At 37.7% G+C, this 20,757-nt stretch overlaps 1 protein-coding gene across 7 annotated transcripts; it reads left to right on the forward strand.

Moving 5' to 3' along the window:
- Positions 1–4,864: 4,864 nt before the first annotated feature.
- On the forward strand, positions 4,865–20,729 carry SLC17A2 (solute carrier family 17 member 2). Of its 7 annotated transcripts, none has more exons than XM_069493770.1 (12): positions 4,865–5,002; positions 9,252–9,363; positions 10,647–10,858; positions 13,127–13,360; positions 13,446–13,533; positions 15,741–15,827; positions 17,246–17,364; positions 17,487–17,648; positions 18,152–18,284; positions 18,375–18,522; positions 19,307–19,444; positions 20,578–20,729. In XM_069493770.1, the coding sequence occupies exons 2-11, from the start codon at positions 9,336–9,338 to the stop codon at positions 19,413–19,415; spliced, it is 1,320 nt and encodes a 439-aa protein (XP_069349871.1). In that variant the 5' UTR covers positions 4,865–5,002; positions 9,252–9,335; the 3' UTR covers positions 19,416–19,444; positions 20,578–20,729. The 7 variants fall into 7 exon arrangements, with proteins under 7 accessions (XP_069349871.1, XP_069349870.1, XP_069349867.1 ...); XM_069493769.1 differs by having other exon boundaries at positions 19,307–19,432; XM_069493766.1 differs by having other exon boundaries at positions 19,307–19,397.
- Positions 20,730–20,757: the final 28 nt, after the last annotated feature.

Raw genomic sequence — 20,757 nt, forward strand, 5'->3', positions numbered from 1 at the left:
TTGGAATATCTTCTTTGTGAACTTGAGGCAATTTTTGGTGATTTCTTGAGGACTAGAGGATCTTGGTCTAGAGCTATGTCAATTTATCAACTTCTTTCTACCTTAGTGGCAAGACTGTAAATAAGTTCTATGATGTTCACTTAGAGAAATATGATGACTTATGATGTGAAGCTTTTGTGATTCAGCCCTTGCTTTGTCCTCATCCCTGCTTATCTGTATCTGTCTCCTACTTGGGAACAAAAGTCGATTTAGTCCTAGGACTCCCACATTGAGTTTTTTAGTAGTACTTACTTTTCAACTAGGAGTGTCCTCACTTCTATCCATCAGACATAACCAGCAGACTAAATGGTCTGAAAATAAAATTCTGATCATGTCCCACTCCTGCTTAAAACATTTTAATGACTTCAAATTACATTTCATTTTTTTCTACTGTGTTATCTTTAACTACATTGTGGATCTGGGTGTGCCACACAAGAAAGCCTGGCTTATACATGGATTCTTTTCAAGTATATGCCGTGTATATGTATTATTTCATGTATTTCATGCATTCTTTTTCAAGTCTCTATTTTTTCCTCCTAAAATATATTTCCTTTGACAAATGCAAATTTTGCATTTGACTAAATTTGTCAAATTCAGTCAAATTTACTTAAAGCAAATTTTTAAAATGTCCAAATTATCGAGTGAAATTGGCACTTCAGAAAAATGCTCTGCATTTTTCCTATGACCTCAGCACATTGCTGTACATTTCTATTTGTGTCCACATACGTTTGTGTTGAGGAAGTACAGCCATCACAAGATAAAAGTTCATGCTCCTGAATATTACATAAAAAGGCCCTTATGATCTGGTCCTGCTGACTTCTTCCCCAGATTTCCCACTATTCCCACTATTCCCTAAATTGAAATTTTTGATCTGGATGCTTGGATTTTCCTAAAATCGAAATAGATTTTTGCTTTGTCTAGTTATAAAACAAATAAATGCTCTTTTGTATAAAACTTTAAACAATATAGAAAAACCTAAAATAGAAAATCAGATTCATCTAAAAATCCTTTTGCCCAGAGTTAGTTACCTTAGATAGTTCTCTCTCAATATATATTTATGTGTGTATGTGTAGGTACATATGTACATGTATATACATACACACATGTACACATGCACATATAGACAAACATGTGCTTATGTATATTTACACATGTATGCACACACACATACACACATAATTTTACATCCATAGTCCATAAATGGTGCTTTTCTGTGGTCACCTTTTTGTTTAGTCTTATAAATTTTTTACCACCTCACTAGTTACCCAAACCTGATAACCCAAGTTAATAGCTGGTCTAGCTCAATCTTACACAAACAAAAATGTACATACACAGACTATTCTCAGTAAACAGTTAGAAAAAATGGGGTCCCTTTATATATGTACTTTGTATCTGCTCTACTCATTTAAAATTATATTACATTATATAAAAGTATTCAAGTCAAATGGTATAGATGTATACCATCATTCCTTTAACTGTCAGTTACTTTTCTGTAATAAGGATGTATCACAATGTACCCAGTCTCCCATTAATGGAAATTAGGCTGCTTCTAGTTTGTCCTTCCCTTTTTCCTTCTTCTAATTGGATGTTCACTGAGTGTACTTATTAATTTAGGAAACATCAATATTTTTTATGATATTAACTTCTCCCATTCAAGAATATATTATATAGTTCCATTTAGCCAGATCTTGTTTTATGTCCTTAATAAAATTCTATTGTTTTCTTCCTTTGAGTCACATTTTTCTTATTTAAATAATTCCTGAAAATTTTGTAGTTTTTGTTGCTAGGGAACATTAAAAACGTCATTCTTTCTGCTCCTGGCTAGTTGTTTCTACTATTGGGAAATACAATTGATTTTTTAAAAAATATTTCTCACTTTTCCAGTCACTCCACCAAATTTCCTTTATGCCTTTGTACTTTAATCCCCAGTCATGGTGAACAATTCTAATTCTCACATCAAAGCCCCTGTGGCTTTGCTCTTTCTAGAAGGTCCTTCCCCTACATTACTGACTCATTCATACCACCCAATGAAGACTGACCACTGCCCTGCCTTCTCTGGGAGGCCTTTCCCTGACACCCCTGTGTTGGCAGGGGTCTTTATTTGTTCTTTCCTAGTAGCCTGTGCAAGCTTGTATTGTTTGTTTTTATTACCCTTCATCCTAGTTGTCTGTCTCTATGTGTAGTTCACTCAGTGGACTCTGAACTCTGTAGAATCATGGGCCAGATCTTAAACAAATTGATATTCTCAGAAGCTATTGCTATGTCTGGAACATAGCAAACTGTGGAAAAAAAATGTGCAATTGAACTGCTCTGATTGGGAATAGCTGTTAATGTCAGGCTGTAGAGACCTAAATTTTTAAGGCTCTCTGAACTTTTCTGCTACATTACTTTTGATGTTTATAAATGTTACAGATGTAACTTCTTGTTTTCATTTTTTTTGTAATGATGTCAGCACAAAGGACAAACGTTTAATAACTTCTTTATGTTAAGTTTTTTAAATGTATAGCTTATTGAGTTGATTTAATAATACTGTATTATGTGAAACTCATGATTGGGGGTGAGGCTTTTGGACCAGCTACAGAAATCTTGATTCTTGGTGGTGAATGTAACTCAATAATTCATTCATTCAGTAAACTGATATTTATTAAACGCATATTGTCTTAGTCCTTTCAGGCTGCTCTAACAAAATACCATAAACTGGGTGGCTTATAAACAACAAAAATGTATTTCTCACAGTTCAGGAGGTGAGAATTCTAAGATCAAGGCACAGGCAAATTCAATGTCTGGTGGGGGCCTGCTTGCTGTTCACACATAGCCATCTTTTTGCTGCATCTTCACATAGTCAAAGATTTGAACAAACTTCTTTGCATCCCTTTTATAAGGATGGCAATCCAATTCATGAGGATTCTGCCCTCATGACCTAATCGCTTCCTAAAACTCTACTTTCTAATGCTATCACCTTCTGAGTTAGGATTTCAGCATGTAAGTTTTGGAGGGATACATTTAGACAATAGCACGTATTATAGTTTAGCACATTCTTAGGCAGATACTGTGCCAAGCACTGTGGATATTGTAATTCTCAAAATAAACAAGAAGCCTTCAAAAAGCTTGCAAAATCCAACTATAGGATTATGCTATACATACAACTATACATACAACTATAGAATTATACTAAACAAAACATGCAGCTTGAAGAAGGCACTCTGAATCTTACTTGTGGCATTGAAGGCTTTTGACCACTATTTCCTTATTATAGTTACTCATATTTGGGGGATCCACTTTCAGCTACTTTTCTATCAGAACTGGTATCAGGTCATGCTCTGCCTTGGCACAGATTTAGAAAATGTCACACCTTTTTCTGGGTGAATTAAGCAGAAAAAGTTCTCATTTGTCCTCTTTTTAACTACTTTCATTGACGGATCAGGCACATGATGACTTTACAAAGATCAATAACCAGAATTTTTAATTAAAGAAAGGAAGGAATCATTGTTTCAATTCTTCCTGTTACCCCTCTACCTGCCAAAACCAACTATGGTTGGTTGAATATTGCCCCCCAAAGATGTCCACATCTTAATCCCTGGAACCTGTAAATATATTACTTTATATGACAAAAGGTACTTTACATGTGTGACTAGTTAAGGATTTTGAGACGGGCAGATTATCCCGGACTTTGTAGGTGGACCCAATGTAATTACAAGGTCCTTATAAGAGGGAAGCAGAAGAGTCAGAGCGAGAGAAATATACCTGAAGATGTTATGCTGTTGGCTTTAAAGATGGAGGAAGGTTGCCAAGAGCCAAGGAAGGCAGGTGACCACTACAAGCTGGGAAAGACAAAGAAATGGATTTCCCTGTGGGAATTCTGGAGGGAACACAGCCCTGCCAACACCTTGATTTGGGCCTAAGGAAACCCCTTTTGGACTTCTGATCTCTAGAACTGTAAGGATGAATATGTGTTGTTTTAATCCACCAAAGTTGTGGTAATTTATTACAGCAGCAATAGAAAACTAACACGGAGACCAAGTAGTCTAGTTAAGGGGTTGAGTCAGCTAAGCCTACTCCAGTAGGTCTTTGGGGAAGTATGGTGAGACTAACTAGGATGGGAAGACTCCACTAGGGAAGTTTGAAGCTGATAAAGCCAGAGAGGGCAGGCCCCCACCTCATTTTATAAGAGGCAGGAGTCAAACTAGGAAGATCCAGTAGCAACCACAGTCCAAAACTTAAGAATCACAAATAGGACACAAATGGAAGAGGCAAGAGCAATTAGAAACTCGATTAGGAAGGACACAGATAAGAAACAGATAAGATGGGTACAGGATAGCTTCACGGGAAATTGTCAGAGTAGCCACAGCTCACATGTATTAGGCTGTGGACACCAAATGCTTAAGGAAAATCTAGCCGACTTCACAAAACTCCTTAACAGAAACACCTCATTTATTGAGGATCTAATGCCAGTTAGCATATATATTTAATTTGTCCAATAACCCCATGCATGAGAATTACTATCCTTGCTTCACTAATGCAGAAACCAATTCAAAGAGGTTAAGTGACTTGTCCAAGGTCACAGAAAATACTGGGAAGTGAAGGTGGGGTTGAACCCATCTCCAATTTTAGGAGCCCCACTGTTTCTTCCACATCATGCCACCTTACTTTCAGGAAAAGGCTTGTTGATTGAATAGTTGTATGCACAGATCAAAGCAGAAAAATCGGTGACATCTTTGAGATACTCACCCTATCTATCAGTGAGAACTTGAAAATGAAGTTAAAAATTAAGCCGCAAAGCCAAACCCAGGCTTTCTGCTCTGAGAATGTAGGACCAAACTTGGTGCTGTCTGACTGCCACGTGGCTATTTATCTCTGTGAAACTCAGCAGAATTATTTAAAAAGAAAAAAAGCGATGGAAACTCCCTCTTTCTTCAAGTTAGCCTTACAGTCCAGGGCTTAAAACACCGGTTTAATGGTGAAGGTAAGTGCTTTTCTTCTTTTTGAGTAGGTGATAATTATTAAGCTATCAGAAGTCCATTAAAGGGAGGGAACAGTTTTGGGGGAAGTCAGAGAAAAAGCATTAATCACAGCCTAAAGATCTCCATCTAGGAATATTGTCTAGCTCCAAAACAAACAAACTTTCTAAAAAAGGTAACTGATTCAATCAAAACCCTAGAGCGAGACTTGAGAGGCCACTGGTGCCAATGGACGCTGGGGATGATGGTCACTTCTCTGAGGACCTTGTCAGTATTAACTGTGATGCCCTGATGAGTTGGACTGGCTTTGGTGTGGAGTGAAATATTGGATCAGAACCGACCAGGTTTGGGTTTGGGACTGTGACTATTGAGTCTTGTCAGACTTCTCTATGTATTTGAAATTGCTTCTCAAGAAAAGGAGAACATGACTGAAGTTGTAAATAAGATTGAAGGCAAGAAAAATTGTGTGCACTTGTATGGATCACCTGGCTTGTTGCCTTCATTGTACAGCTAAGAAAAGGAACCCAGAGAGATTTTGGTGAGCAGCTGTTAGTGCTATGATGGGAAGCCAGAGGGGAAAAGCCTCAGTGAAGGTGCCATCTACCAACCTATCCAGAGAAAATCCCAATTCAAAGCACAGCTGGGCACACATTGGCCTAGAAGACAAAGCCTGAGGTTCTCGGGAGCAGGGAGGAATGGTGCAGGCACCCCTGCCTATCTCCTGAAGAGCTGTGAGCCGCCTGTAGGTAGTGCTCCAATTGCACCTTAGTTTTTGCATCACCCTGTCTTCTAGAATTGCCTGCCTTTGGTACTCAGTATGCTTGTTCTTTTTTCATGATTAAATACATAAATTAATTGACAGCATGACAGAAATGATATAGTGGAACAACCAATTTTATTTCAGAACTACCAGTTTCTCAGAAAGGTAGGCAGGGGATCAAAGGGGCCTCAGTTTTACTAGCGCGGAGGGAATTGCTTCTTACCCTGTTCTCTGATGTTTGTAGCAGGATGCATCCCCTCTCCACATGGCTTGTGGATTCCAGGCCAGAAGAATGCATCTCAAAAGGAAAAGCTTAAAAACAATTTAACAATCAATCAAAAGAGCTTTTATAGAAATATATCTTACTTGCTGTAAGCCTGTACTTACTCATGGCCTGCCAATATTGTGACTTTATTATCGCTGTTGTTAATATCAATAACATTATACAATGTATAATACTTTATAATTACAAGGCATGACTCGTACCTTTGTTTTCATTCCAGATAGCCCCGAGAAGTCATATTACCCCCATTTTCCCCATGAAACAATTAAAGTCCTGGGAGGTTATGAAACTTGCTCTGGTTTACTTAGATTGAGATTGGCAGAGTAGAATTCAGTCCCTAGATACCCTGCAGGTTCATGTTCTTTGAACTACATGTAACATTTACTCTGAGTAAACTCTAGGAGACTTGGCCAACAGAGATGATGCAAGACAGGTTGGATATTAGGGGAAACCTAAGAGTAATGGAAAGACCATTATAACAAAATAATGAGTTCTAGACTAAAACGAATAGGAAAAAACTGTTTTAGCTTATGCATAAACCATAATATCTATATTACTGATTTTAACTCAGATATAACCTATAGGGTATCATACAATTATTTTTTTAAATATAAAATCCTTTAACTTAATTTCAATTCATTTTTCTGTGGCTACTTACAACTCTGACACTAGAATTCACTTTTTAGAGGCGTAACCCCTAATGGGAAGGGTTTTGGACATTGTCACATGTTCTCAATTGTTTACAAGAAGGCTACGAATTATTTCACTATCTCTAAGTGAATGTCAATCATGCCAGTGCTCAGACTCCATAATTTCTAAGCTTCTATGGCTATTTTAGAAAAATAGTTTCCAATACTATGTCACAGAAAGACCCCAGTTTAGAATGGTTTGGAATGTTAACTCAATTTTTGTCTCATGCAAAGCAAAAATGGAAATTAACTACTGAAATAAACTCCCGAGACAAAATTCTAAGTAGCATTTGAAACCATAAAAGCTAAGTAGGGATTTTCATCTCTTCTCACTAGACAGCAACACAGAATGAGAAGGAAAACTGAAATGATAGATTTGTGATATAATTCTACAAACATAAAAAGCAAGAAAAAAATACTTTTCTGTGTATTTAATATTCAAAGCTTACCTTAAAGCATTTTTCATCATCAAATTTCCTTCTGGAATAAATGATTAAAACTTGATTTAAAATTGTATACATTGCTCTTTTAGAATGCCTCAATATGAAGCTACTCTATCATGTTTTCAGCTTGTGCTTAAATTATGAAAATAAAGGAGAAGTAATATTAACAGGTAGAAAAAGCAGCAGTCTGGGCTTTAGGAGACCTGGTGCTGGCTCTGTGACCTGTGTGGCTTCAGGCAGTTTTTCAAACTTTCTGCATACCAGTTTTCTCATCAGTAAAATGAATGGTTGGGCTAGAGAGGATCTCTGAGTCTCTTTCAGCTCCAGAGTTCAGTGTTTATAAGATCCATTGGAGAGGTTGGAAGGGAAGCTTTAAGTAGAGTATAAGTACTTGCAGCTGCTTGTACAGTTAAAAAGTTGCCTTCAGCCAAGCCATAGCATCTTGTATAACAAGTGAAATCAAATAGAAAATGGTCCAAACTCTGGATTTGGACTCAGATGTCTTCAGCCAGGATCTGAATGTAGGGCAGTGAGCTGAACTCCTGATATCCAGATGTTAGCAAGACTAGGAACCCTTCCAAAGCTGAGCAACAGCCAACATCTGTCCTGGTACTGACCTGCTCTTGTTGGCAATTGGGCTTCCATTTGTGTCTACTGTAATCAAAAAAGGAAATTTCAAAACTTAGGTGAGGAGACACTATTCCCAGAGTTCTAGGGACACATTTAGCAAGCAGAAAAACTACCTTCACCATGCTGATGAAGCCAAATTATTGTTCTTTTAAATACACTTTGCTGCTTCTGGGTATATAATGAGTATCTACTAATTATTAAAATAAAATCACTTGATAATGATAAAAATCATAAAGTGATCACCCTGTTCTGTAACCTAGATATAGCAACCACTGGCACTTGTGTGAATCTGTTTCTATTTCTGTATGTGGATGTGCACAACATATCCTGCTTTGTACACTAGAGAATAAGCATTTTCCTAATGTTATTCAATATGTTTGAAAACGCTATTTTAATAGAGTCCATCGTAAAAATCTATCAAAGTTGCCTTACCAAACCCTTATTGTTAGGTTAACTTATCTCTAATATTATGCTGTCATAAGTAATACTACAAAGGAATTTTTGAACAAAATTCTTCTTCTGTATCTTTCTTTATGATCTTCCATTCCAAAGTCATAGGTTATGAACATATTTTAGGGCGTGGATAAGTCTTTTTAAATTTAGGTGCAGAAAGAGTGCAAATCCTTGCATGATGAAATATAAATATGCTACATGCATTTTTAAAGTCACGGAAACTTCAATTTAGCAATGGATGATATCCATAGGATTAGGATTGTTTCTAAAAGAAACGAATGTATTTATCTCCAAAGAGAGTTTGATTGGTGTGTAAATATCAAATTAAACATGTCATATTTGGGGTCATGAATTCTCTTTGCCTGTCAAAACAGCTGGATTTATTCATAATTGTAGTAGAAAGTCTCCATTTTGCAGGTGACTTGAAGAACTTGTCAGTCCAATAAAGTGTCCAAATTGTATGTAGCTAAGATGAGAATAAGCATTTTAAATCTTTACATGTGATACATATAAGTTATGCAAAGACACACAGAACCTTGTTGTGGTTGTACATGGTCAGAATGAAAGAAAATACTGCTCTGGAACCTTCCTTTTCAGCTCTTGAGCTTAATTTAACTGTCTTGTCTTATGATCCTCTATAATGCAAGCAACAATCCTCCTTACCTTTGCATCGTTCTCTATGGTTTGATAAAGCACTTGCAATTTTTCTCATTTAATTCTTACAGAACCACTCAGAAAAGAGCCTTACTGTTACTGAACAAATGAGGAAATGGATGATTAGAGAATTTAAATGACTGACTCTAAGTCACATCACTGGGATTTAGAGCCAGCTCTCCTTACAACAATCCAGTCCTCCAAAAACACAGCTGCAGTGTACTGCAAAATGTAAATGATACAGCTGTGTTGGGTCAAAACTTTTACTGATGCTGAGAGGAGACAACATTAACAAGAGAAAATTATTTGTACGTCATGTTTTGGATTATGTTCTCCCCATAGATAAAAAAACCGTTGTGGTAAAAGAGATTCGGGGCACAGGGAAACTCCACCGCAAAGTGTGGTACCATTTCCTAGAGAAGCTAAATGGACGAGAAGCCTACCACCAGGAAAGGTAAAGCCAGCGGTCTTGTTTGCAGGCTACATTATGGAAGTGCTGAAGCTTATTCCCAGTGTTCTTTACCCATCCCTGCCCTCCTCGCCTCCATTCTCTACCATGCTTCCCCTTTGTAGAGATTCTCCTAGGTTAACATCAGAGCCAACTCTAACCCCTGCTCCTGTTACCTGTTGCTTTTTCCTTAGGGAAACTTACAGTGTTATTTATCAGAAATTGAGCCAAATGATTGACAAATCTTGGCCTCTAAGGAATGGAATAAATTTTGGAAAAGTCATGTTAAGCAAACCCCAAACCTATGTATAAGTCTCTGCTATTATTATCCTTGCTGGTGATTGGCTGTTTCTCCTGAGTTTGGAAACTTCCAATAATATGGAAATATTAATAACTTTTTTCACAGGCAAGCAATCCTATCCCTGAGCTTATTTGACCATTAAAAATTATTTCTTTCATTATATTTTTATCTATTTCTTCATAGGTTCTCTCTTTGTTTCCATTTAGTCCTTGTTCTCCAAATATGCAATCTAATCCATTATTCATATGGGAACTCTTTCAATATTGGTTTATTGTTTCACTTTGTGGATACTTAAAAGAAAAGAAAAGCGTTGTCCTTGCAATATATTGAATACTCCTCCAGTACCATATCATCTACAGACTTAGTAAAAATGATCCTACATGTTAATTTTTTAAAGAAAATACATTGAACATATGGGAAGGCAGGGCCTAGTGACACAGCAAAAATATGTCTAAGAGGACCTTACACCGAGGAGTTAGTGGAAATGCTCATTTAAAATACTATCTCTCAGATATTTTAAAAGCAAATCCTTGGATGTGCAATAGCATAATGCAAAGGTGGCTCTCTATGTATAAACTCTCAAACTTTGTGATAAATAAATGTGCATAACAGATGGGACCACTGACTTGCAGCCCAGAGACTTGGGTTTTGTGACTGGCTCTGCCACCTTCTTCCCCATTCACTCTACTTTGGAGCAATACAACATAAATGCCTTACATTTAGATTTTTCTCTATTTATCATCTATTTCCCCACACCTCTGAAAGAAGGTCATATTTGCTTTATTTGATTATAAGATTCCATATTCATTGTTTTAAAGCCAACCAAAGAATTTGACGAGGGAAGGTTGTAGTCCTGGTTATTTCGGTATTAATAGAAAAAGTGAGACTGCATGATATCATCCAAAGTTCTTTCAGATTTAGCAGCGGGAGAAATGAAAAGAAAAGGGTCTTAGCCAGGATGCTCACTGCATACTTCTGTGTTTTCAAGGTCCAAATTTCTGTTCCTTACGCTATGGGTTGGCTCTCATCATGCACTTCTCAAACTTCACCATGATAACCCAGCGTGTGAGTCTGAGCATTGCCATCATTGCCATGGTGAACAGCACTCAGCAGCATGGTCTATCGAATGCCTCCACTGAGGGGCCTCTTGCAGACAGCCTCAGTAACCTCAGCAGATCCATCAAAGAATTTAATCCAAGAGTAAGTGTGATGGAAAGCAAGGCTCTTTGTTGAGAGGTAGAAACTCAATTTTAAAGGAAGGCTTGGATCTTGATTCTGTGAAGTAAAGAAGTATAAATTTTCAATAACAAATTAAAAATAACTAGAATTATTTTTCTTTGAGACATTGCTTACCTCTATGATAAAAATAATATTTCTTTGAGATTATTATGATTACAAGGTGGGGGAACTCTAGGGAAAAATGTGAAAAATTAAAAAATGGAATAGATCATGGGGTGTCTTCAATGAAAAACTAGATATTGTCTAGGTGCATTCTTCCATGTTACCCAATTCTATTCAGGTCTCTGCATGTTTTATTGTTTTTGAGCAATTTTACAATCCTGTAAATTCTATATAACAAAAAGAAATGCAAATGATTCTTGTCCATAACTTTGCAAAGAAATTTTGCCCAGTGGAAAATCAATTGGGACTCTCCTTTACTCACCACCCAGTTGAATCAGCCAGTTTTTATCAACTATTTAAAATCTATTTCAGCATTGCTTCCTGAGTATGTATGTGTGGTTCTTTGAATTTGCCTTTGAACCAATTGTAATGTCTTACTGATTCTCTCATTAATCAACGAGTTAAATAAAATCTTTGTCACATGTTCATTTTATATTTGTATGAGAAACATGATTATACTCTATTGTAAAAACTATCCTTTGAACTATCATTTACTGTACATTTCTAATGTCATCCCTATAATTCATAATTCATGATTTAATTGCATTGGACCCAGCTTATTTATAATGAATAAATAAAAACATTACCTCCAGTATTTCTTCCATCATCAATTCTACACATTCATACTCCTGGGATCAGGAATCCAGGACACCTTCAAGTTGCTAAACATGCTGTGCTCTCTTAACATGCTGTACACCTCTGGAATCTGGTCCTACTTCTCAGCACACTCATATCTGCTATCAGTGGCCCAGGGAAAGTCTTTACTCTGAGCCAGTCAGAGTCCCTGTTAGTTTCTCATCATTTGGTATCATTCCAAATGTTCCAAGCCCGCTTTTGTTGTTTTCTCCAATGAGAATGGATTTTCCTTTTTCTCTTTATACAAATCATAGTTGTTCTTTGAAAGATAGTTGAAATATTTCTTCCTTCCAGGCACCTTCCCAAATTGTTCTTCCCTCTTTTCAAAGTCTCTATATTATTTATGTTCATTCTCAAATTTTAATTATCACATGAATCATACACCTTGCATTACTTAGAGTGTTTTTTAAGTGGATAAAATATTTCATATTTTATATTCTTTGGCTCTCTACATTAACTTATAGCATGATGCCAAATAGCTAGGGGAATTATAACATGATGTCTAAAAGTTATTTAATTTTAGGTAAATAATTACTTAGGTAATATAATTTACACAATTATTTCGGTATTTTAGGTAGTTATCTTCAAATAACTCAATCATTTATTGAGTATGTCAGAAGAAGAACATGATCTTATTCATTTGTAATATGTGTTTTAGGAAGTCAGCTCTTCTAGGGCAGATCATAATTCTCAAACTTGATTTTTCTTCTTAATTAGGGACTGATTTTTTGGTAAGAGTTCAGAAAAGTTGTGTTTTCCTTATTCTTTGATATGCAACAACATGTTACCCTACTTTTACTAGAAACAAAATAGTTGAAGGAAACTCTTTCACAGATGAAATATCTCTCAATGGCTTTTTCCATTTAATTCTTCCTATTATTCCATTTATATAATCATTTTCTTTATCTCTTTTCTTCTTCATTTCCTCTTTTTTTTTCTCTCCCTCTAATGGAATCAAATTAGGGATATCATTAGTCATTCATTTGGAAAAGGTAGAATGTTTAAGGTAGGTAAAAAATAGAGAAAAATCCCAGCCTGAGCAAGAGTGAGACCCCGTCTCTACTAAAAATAGAAAGAAATTATATGGACAACTAAAATATATATATACAAAAAATGAGCCGGGCATGGTGGCACATGCCTGTAGTCCCAGCTACTCGGGAGGCTGAGGCAGTAGGATCGCTTAAGCCCAGGAGTTTGAGGTTGCTGTGAGCTAGACTGACGCCACGGCACTCACTCTAGCCCGGGCAACAGAGTGAGACTCTGTCTCAAAAAAAAAAAAAAAAAAAAAGATAAAAATAGAGAAAAATGAAATAGGTATTTTATAGTAGGGTCTCACCAACATTAAGCAACTCTGACTGTAAAGCAGATTTTCATAAAAGGATTTCTTAGCAAAGAGTTTTCTTTTCATTTCTTCTTTTTTCTTTTTTCTAGGACTCTGTATATCAATGGAGCCCAGAGATTCAAGGTGTCATCTTTAGCTCCATCAACTATGGGATAATACTGACTCTGATCCCAAGTGGATATTTAGCAGGAATATTTGGAGCAAAACATATGCTTGGTGCTGGTTTGCTGATCTCTTCCCTTCTCACCCTCTTTACACCATTGGCTGCTGACTTTGGAGTGACTTTGGTCATTGTGGTTCGTACGGTTCAGGGTATGGCCCAGGTATCCCGATACTTTCTCATTCTAAGTGGGATCCAGATTCATGAATTTTATAAAAGAGCAAAGATCTTAATGATTTTCATTTCAGGGAATGGCATGGACAGGTCAGTTTACAATTTGGGCAAAATGGGCTCCTCCACTTGAACGAAGCAAGCTCACCACCATTGCAGGATCAGGTAAGGATGTATACATGGGTCACGGCTTTATTATCTGTTCCATCCTCCTGTGTCTTTCCTTCTATGAACTAGATGGTTTGAGGGAGAGGGAGAAAAGTACTACTGAAAAATCCAATATAAGACAATTACATAACAAATAAGAAAGATTCATTTGTGCTATAAAGACACTGAGGCTCAAAAGCAGGAAAGACAATGGGTGAGCTAGGGCAGTCAGAAAATCCTTGTAGGAAAAAGTTTAAAGCTTTAAGAATTGCTTGAATGGAAAAAGATCAAATAAACTATATAAACATCATTTTATCAAAGATGTTGAAGTGAGAATTAAGCCTACCAGAACTCAAAGTGTTAAGGAGAGAAATCAGGCTGAAAGTGTCTGTATTATTCTAAGCTCTTTACTATTCTGAGCTAATTAATTCTCACAACTACCCTCTCATTTAAGTACTATCTTACACTCTCATTTTACAGAGAGGGGAGTTAAGGAATGTAGAGATTAAGTAAATTGCCCAAATACCAATAGCCAGCAGGTGTTGGAACTGAGATTTGAACCCAAACAGTTTGGCCCCAGAGGCACACTCAGTCACCATGTTGGACTGTCACTCCACTGGTGTGTGATCCTACTACTAAGGCCACCACAGCTTTACCATTGCTGTTTTCCCAGTCTGGAGTGCTGAGAATATATACTTGAAAAACAAAACTGAGGCTCCATCAAGCTTCTCACTGCCAGGTCCAATATCCAGCTGCATCCTGTGGACTTTTACTTCGCAGCAACCCTCCTGCTGTCTTGCTTCCTTTCATTCATCACAGTTGCTACCACCTCCTCTATTTCCATATTCTGCTAGTCTGCCTTCCCTAGCTTGGTTTGTTCCAAACTTTTCTTCCCATCAAAGGCAAGTTATTTATCTAAAGTACAGATGGGGCATTTTTACTCACTTGCTTGAGAATCTTCAATGTGTTCGTTTATGTTTACAAAGTAAAGACTGACTTCCTTATTGCATCCATATAAAGGTGCTCGGTCATCTGGCTCCATCCTGCTTTCCACACAACACCCCTCTGCAAGCAAGGCTCTAATTGTACCCGATGTGTGCTGCTCTCCACATACATGTGCACTTCACTTCCCTCTGGCTCTGCTCCCACTGGCTCATATTCCTGGAAATTTCTCTGCTCCTGTTCCTCTTGCCAAAATTCCATCTATCTTACTGCTTAGCTCATGTAAACAATTCCTAAATTTTAAAATTGATATTAACTTATCCTCATGTATACTTCCACAGCACATTGTAGTTTTATTATATTTATATTCTACATCATTTTTTTTCAAATTTTTTTTTCAAAATAAAAGAGTGAATGAATCCAGTAATTAGAGGGAATTTAAAGAACATTAGTCCCCAGAATCTTTTAACATAGAATCTTCTCTAAATAACATAGAATCTTCTTCTTCAAATCATCATTTTTTTTCAAATTGCAGGTTGGAACCCTTTAGTAGGTCATAAAATCAATTTAGTGGGTCAAAATCAACATTTAAAAAAATGAAAGTGAATAGCGTAGAAAATGTTGGAGTGTATTCCACATGGTAAAATTAAATATCGATTCACAAAACTTTTGTTTGAGGCATGCAAGCGTGGTTGTGTGTACAAGTGTTTGTATATATTTGTGTGTGTTATGTTACCATGTAAAATGCATTTCTTACTGTGGGTCTCTGTGAATTATGTTGTTTTTTTTAATGTAGACTCCAGAGTCTACATGGTATTTCATATGTGACAGTTAATTTTTTTCACATTTTTCTTTCTCCAATTGGAGCAAAAGCTTCTTGAAGACAAGGACTGTATCTTATTGATTTTTGTAAGTCTGTCCTTTCCTGCTCCCAGCCTCATATTGCATCATGCAAGAATGTAACTATAGTTATCAGGAAATACTGAGGGCTGTGATTATGGAGAGTCTCTGATAAACTAAGGGATTTAGATTTGGTCACATTGGTGTTGAGGAGCCATTGAAAAGTTACATGGATGAATTGTATAGTAGTGAAATCAAGGATATTTTATTGATTTTAATTATATCACATGACTTTATTGGGGAAAATTTGTGAGCAGAAATAAATGCTTTTATCATCCAGTAATTCTAAGTTTGTCACCTCACTGTTGGGACAACGTTCAGGGAGGCCATGAAGCCTTAGCCTTTGCTATTTTCATAAGTGTTTTTCTCCCTCTTCTCTCCAGGAGTAGCATTCGGATCCTTCATCATACTCTGTGTAGGAGGATTAATCTCACAGGCCTTGGGCTGGCCTTTTATCTTCTACATCTTTGGTAAGTCACTGTCTCTTAAATCCAAACACCTCCGTTTTCTAAGAATTCATTTGATGCCTACATCATCCACATTCTTCCCATATGACAGAAAATGTCCTTTGTTAAATGGAAGATGAAAAATGTCAGGGATTGGAATCTCTCTGAATGAAGTCATACAACTTGATTTAACACCTTCCTGGTGGTTCTGGGAAGCCACATGCGCAGGGCAGAGGAGATGACTATACACTCGGTGCCGACTTCTAAGAACTCAGGAATGCAGCCTTGCCCTTCTACCTCAAGCATCTTCTGTAGAATCTGTACCACCACATCTGAAATGCCTCGTCTAGTCACCACGTGCAGTTAAGATGTCAAAGATGGTGAAATACATTTTCAGTGTGTCTTCATATTTCATTATAATCATTATTTCTGCCCAAGATGCCCTTAACCTGTTCTTTACCAGGTGAATCTTGCAAAGCTCAATTCAAATGCCCCTTCTCCATGGAACCTTCCTGAACTTATCCCATCCAATTGAGCCATTCTCTCCTCTGTGATCCTTGCTGCCGTTTCTTCTCTAGGTTATGTGGGTGTGTAATTATTTATTTTTCCTTATCTCCTCACTAGACTGTGAAATGCGTGAGGCAAGGAATCCATTCTATAATGTTTTTTTTATCATTTTGTTACCATCATAGTACCTGACTTTAAAATAAAAGAGTGAATGAATCCAGTAATTAGAGGGAACTTAAAGAACATTAGTCCCCAGAATCTTTTAACACAGAATCTTCTTTAAATAACATAGAATCTTCTTCAAATCCCAGTAATAAGACAACTTTCTACAGATTGCTTTGCTGTTATAGCCAAATGATGTCATTGAATATGGTTCTGGCTTGGATGGCTTTCTCATTAATGATGCTAATCCCAGATCATTTTGGTTCGTACATGTTAATCAGGTATTGTCAAGAAATATTTCTTCTGGAAATTCGTAATAGATGCCTGGTTTGAATACAAATAACACTGTCTCTTGTAAATATGCCGAAAATTTTTCCTTGCCACATTGAGTTCATAGCAGGTTGTTTCATAGTATGTATGACTAGTCTTCTTCAGTCGTGACTGTTCACATCTTCCAAAACAAGACAATAATGTGTGCATTAAGAAGTTGCTGCTAAAAACACATAACAGTATAACCATGGGAGCCTTTACAGTAATTAGTCAGCTATGCAATGTCACGTTATCTCCAAAGTGCTCTGACATTGACAAATGGTGACTCTAGAAGAAGGAGGTTTGTAGACGGATTGAAAGAAGAAATGGGAAAATTTAGGTCCTTATGGCAGGATAACTATGAATGGATAAGTGTGTGGTAGGGCGAGACATGCCACTTCAGAGGCAACTCCCTTCCCCCAGTACACAGATCTACCTGAAAACTAATTTCGTCCCACTTCTAGGTAGCACTGGCTGTGTGTGTTGTCTCCTGTGGTTCACGGTGATTTATGATGACCCCATGCATCACCCGTGCATAAGTGTCAGGGAAAAGGAACACATCGTATCCTCACTGGCTCAACAGGTACAGTGCACCTCTTGTACCTGTGGACCACACAGAGACCTCCAGGGCAGGGCGTGGGTCTCCTGGGAGAGGCACCCTTTGGCCTGTGCTAACACTCATGTTGATTAGCTATTTCCTTTCAGTCCAGTTCTCCTAGACGATCTGTCCCCATAAAGGCCATGGTCAGATGCCTTCCACTTTGGGCCATTTTCACGGGTTTTTTCAGCCATTTCTGGTTATGCACCATAATCATAACATACCTACCGACATACATCAGTACTGTGCTCCATGTTAACATAAGAGATGTGAGTATACTTCCTATACTTCTATTAAAATGATGATAATGGCAATAAGGAGAAATAATTCTATGCTACCTATTACATTCTGACCATTCATTTAACCTTCACAATGACATTAAGAGATTGTAATGATTCCCATCTCATAACTGTGGAAATGGGACATGTAGAAGTGAGATAACTTGCCCCAGGTTACACAATACTAAGTGTTAGAGCTGCTACAACATCTGTGCTCTTAACCACCGTGCTACGCTTCCATGGCAGCTGATTCTAAAGTTTCTCTTAGAAATTGATATTGCTTTTATCTGCAGCCCAGTGTGACGCAGCTGCTGGCCGTCTTACCTGAGACATGTTCTTCTAATGTGAAAAAGGATGCTAATTTCCCCCAAACAACTAAGAATGTTGGCGGGGGGAGGGGGGGTGGTAATCTAATGATTTGGTCTGTGTAACTGATAAATTTTGGTGCTATATGCACCTCTGTAACTACCCTGTATAAATTTCCTTTTTTTCAGAGTGGGGTTCTGTCCTCCCTGCCTTTTATTGCTGCCTCAAGCTGTACAATTCTAGGAGGTCAGTTGGCAGATTTCCTTCTGTCCAGGAATCTTCTCAGATTGATCACTGTGCGAAAACTCTTTTCATCCCTAGGTAAGGACAGGCGTGTGGGTTTGGTTAGCCAATCCCTTTTCTGTGAGCATGGTCTGAGAAGGAGCTTGACAGCATGTCTTCATTGCCCAGGGCTCCTCCTTCCATCACTATGTGCGGTGGTCCTGCCCTTTGTGGCTTCCAGTTACATGGCAACCATTATTTTGCTGATACTTATTCCTGGGACCAGCAACCTGTGTGACTCAGGGTTTATCATCAATACCTTAGATGTTGCCCCCAGGTAAGAGTTTTACCTGTTTTTTCCCCTCCTCCAGACCTGTCAAGAGGTGTTAGACCTCAGTCGCTGCCCGCATAACTCCTTCATGTCATTGACACGCACTAACTGATGGCAGAATGACAAATAACTAGAAATGTCAGTATGTGGCCATGACCTAATATAGCATTTTTAAAACAACAGTCCACAATCGTGCCTAGTAATCATGTAAATGAAAGGCTTCCCAAGCTTTCCTACCAGAGATTGGATTATGTACTCTGGGAAAAGGCCCACACCCTGGAAAAGTTTCCAGGGTATTGCTCATACAGGCTATCACGTATGTATGCATTCACCATGAGCCAATTCTTGCGCTAAAGGCTTGTCACTTATGAACACATCTGATCCTCACAGTAACAGTAGATAGGTCCTATCATTATCCCCATTTTACGGGGGGAGAAGACTGAGGAATAAGAAGGTTAACTGGTATGACTATGGTCACTCAAGGGCCCGGGCAGTTTGGACCCAGGCAGTTTGGCTCTGGAGTCTGTGCCCTGCCCATTGCACAGACTGCCTTCCTTGCTGAGCAGCCAGAGTGGAGAAACTTGGCTCCCAGGGAGACTATATTGTTTCCTGGTTAATGACTTAGGGGCCAGGTAATTTCAGAATTGCCCCAAATATCTTTAGGTGAATGAAAGTCTACTTTAGGCAAAACTACTTTGCTGTTAGAGCTGAGTTGCTCTAATGTTGAGTTGCTGTAGAGGCTGTAGGTGGCTTTCTATATAAAATCATTTATAAAATCATCTTCTCACAGATATGCAAGTTTCCTCATGGGAATTTCAAGGGGATTTGGACTTCTCGCAGGAATTGTCTCTTCTACTGCCACTGGATTCCTTATCAGTCAGGTTGGGCCAGTTTATTGAACATCTGCAAGTGGCAGGTATTGCTTTAGGTATTGGAAATACACACTCTGCTCTTAAAGTCTCATGATGGAAACAAGCATGGATGTCAACACAATTGCTCTATTCACGGGAGTCTCTAACTCAGACTCTGTTAGGTCAGTTTTCTCAGAGGAAGAAAAATATAAGCTGAATTTCTCAAAATGAATAGACGTTAGATTGGTAAAAATGAAGACAGACAGCATGTTTGACTTCCTAGAGGTAGACAAGCATGAAATAGTTCTTAGTTATGACCAGAGTGAATGATATATGTCAAGGAATAGCAAGAGATAAAGACAGAAGGGCAGAAGAGGAAGATGATGAAGAATCTATTCAGACTAATTTCAACTTTTAAGAAAAAAGTCACAAAAGGAAACACAAAAAGTGTTCCAAGGCTAGTTTAAAAAGAAGTTAAATGGATAAAAAGAGAATGGCTGTGAGATATTGCAGGGAGTGTGGGCGGTGAGGCCTGCTCAGTATTTGAAAGTGTGGGCTGGTGAGGAAGATGACAAGGCTGAACCAGGCTGAGATGGAAGGACTGATGAGTGTCCGTGTACACAGAGAAGTTTTGTTTTGTTTTTAACATCTCTATGTGATCTATTGGTAGTTTCGGGTTAATTTTTTACCCAATTGCTAGGAATCCACTGTGATCAAAATGCTTGAAATGAGCTATGACTTATTAGGGCTTAATGAAGAGGATCACACAGGCAGACCAAATAGAACTCGTGTTACACTGAGATAGGTTGTTGTGATTGATGGCAACAGCCAAAAACAAAACGAAACAGAGAAAGCACAAACATGAGATCTAACAGATGCCATTTTAAGCCTAATTTTAAGTGAGTAATACTATATTTTCGTGAATGTTGAAATCCAAATTTCCAGAAAAACATTAGTGTAGTTTAATTTATGTTTGTTTAAAAAATTATTCATGCCAACTCAGAAGGCAATATGCATTTTAGAGTCATCTTGTTTCCAACAGTTTCATAAACTTTTTTTGGTGACTTAAGATGTTAAGTGGCTACTGCCTATTGTTCCCTATATTCTTGGTGATCCATGTTGCAATACACAACATAGAGGACTACTAGAACTGGTGGAGAAGGAGCTTGTAACACTAATAATTATTCTGAGTTTTTTTTTTTGTGGCCAGGATTCTGAGTCTGGATGGAGGAATGTCTTTTTCCTGTCTGCTGGGGTCAACGTGTTTGGCCTGGTCTTCTACCTCATGTTTGGACAAGCAGAAATCCAGGACTGGGCCAAAGAGAGGACTCTCACCCGCTTCTGAGGATATAGAGTTGCAAATGTAAATGTAGTACTGAGTGTTAATTTT

Source organism: Eulemur rufifrons, chromosome 18 (assembly GCF_041146395.1).
Source record: "Eulemur rufifrons isolate Redbay chromosome 18, OSU_ERuf_1, whole genome shotgun sequence".
Lineage (NCBI taxonomy): Eukaryota > Metazoa > Chordata > Mammalia > Primates > Lemuridae > Eulemur > Eulemur rufifrons.

What these genes read in the sequence shown, in the direction of transcription:
- SLC17A2 (XM_069493766.1), top strand. Translation starts at nt 9,336, where the DNA reads ATGGACGAGAAGCCTACCACCAGGAAAG. An exon ending in CACCACCATTGCAGGATCAG is followed by an intron (nt 13,534 to 15,740) that starts GTAAGGATGTAT and finishes TCTTCTCTCCAG; the next exon opens with GAGTAGCATTCGGATCCTTC. An exon ending in TCCATGTTAACATAAGAGAT is followed by an intron (nt 17,649 to 18,151) that starts GTGAGTATACTT and finishes CCTTTTTTTCAG; the next exon opens with AGTGGGGTTCTGTCCTCCCT.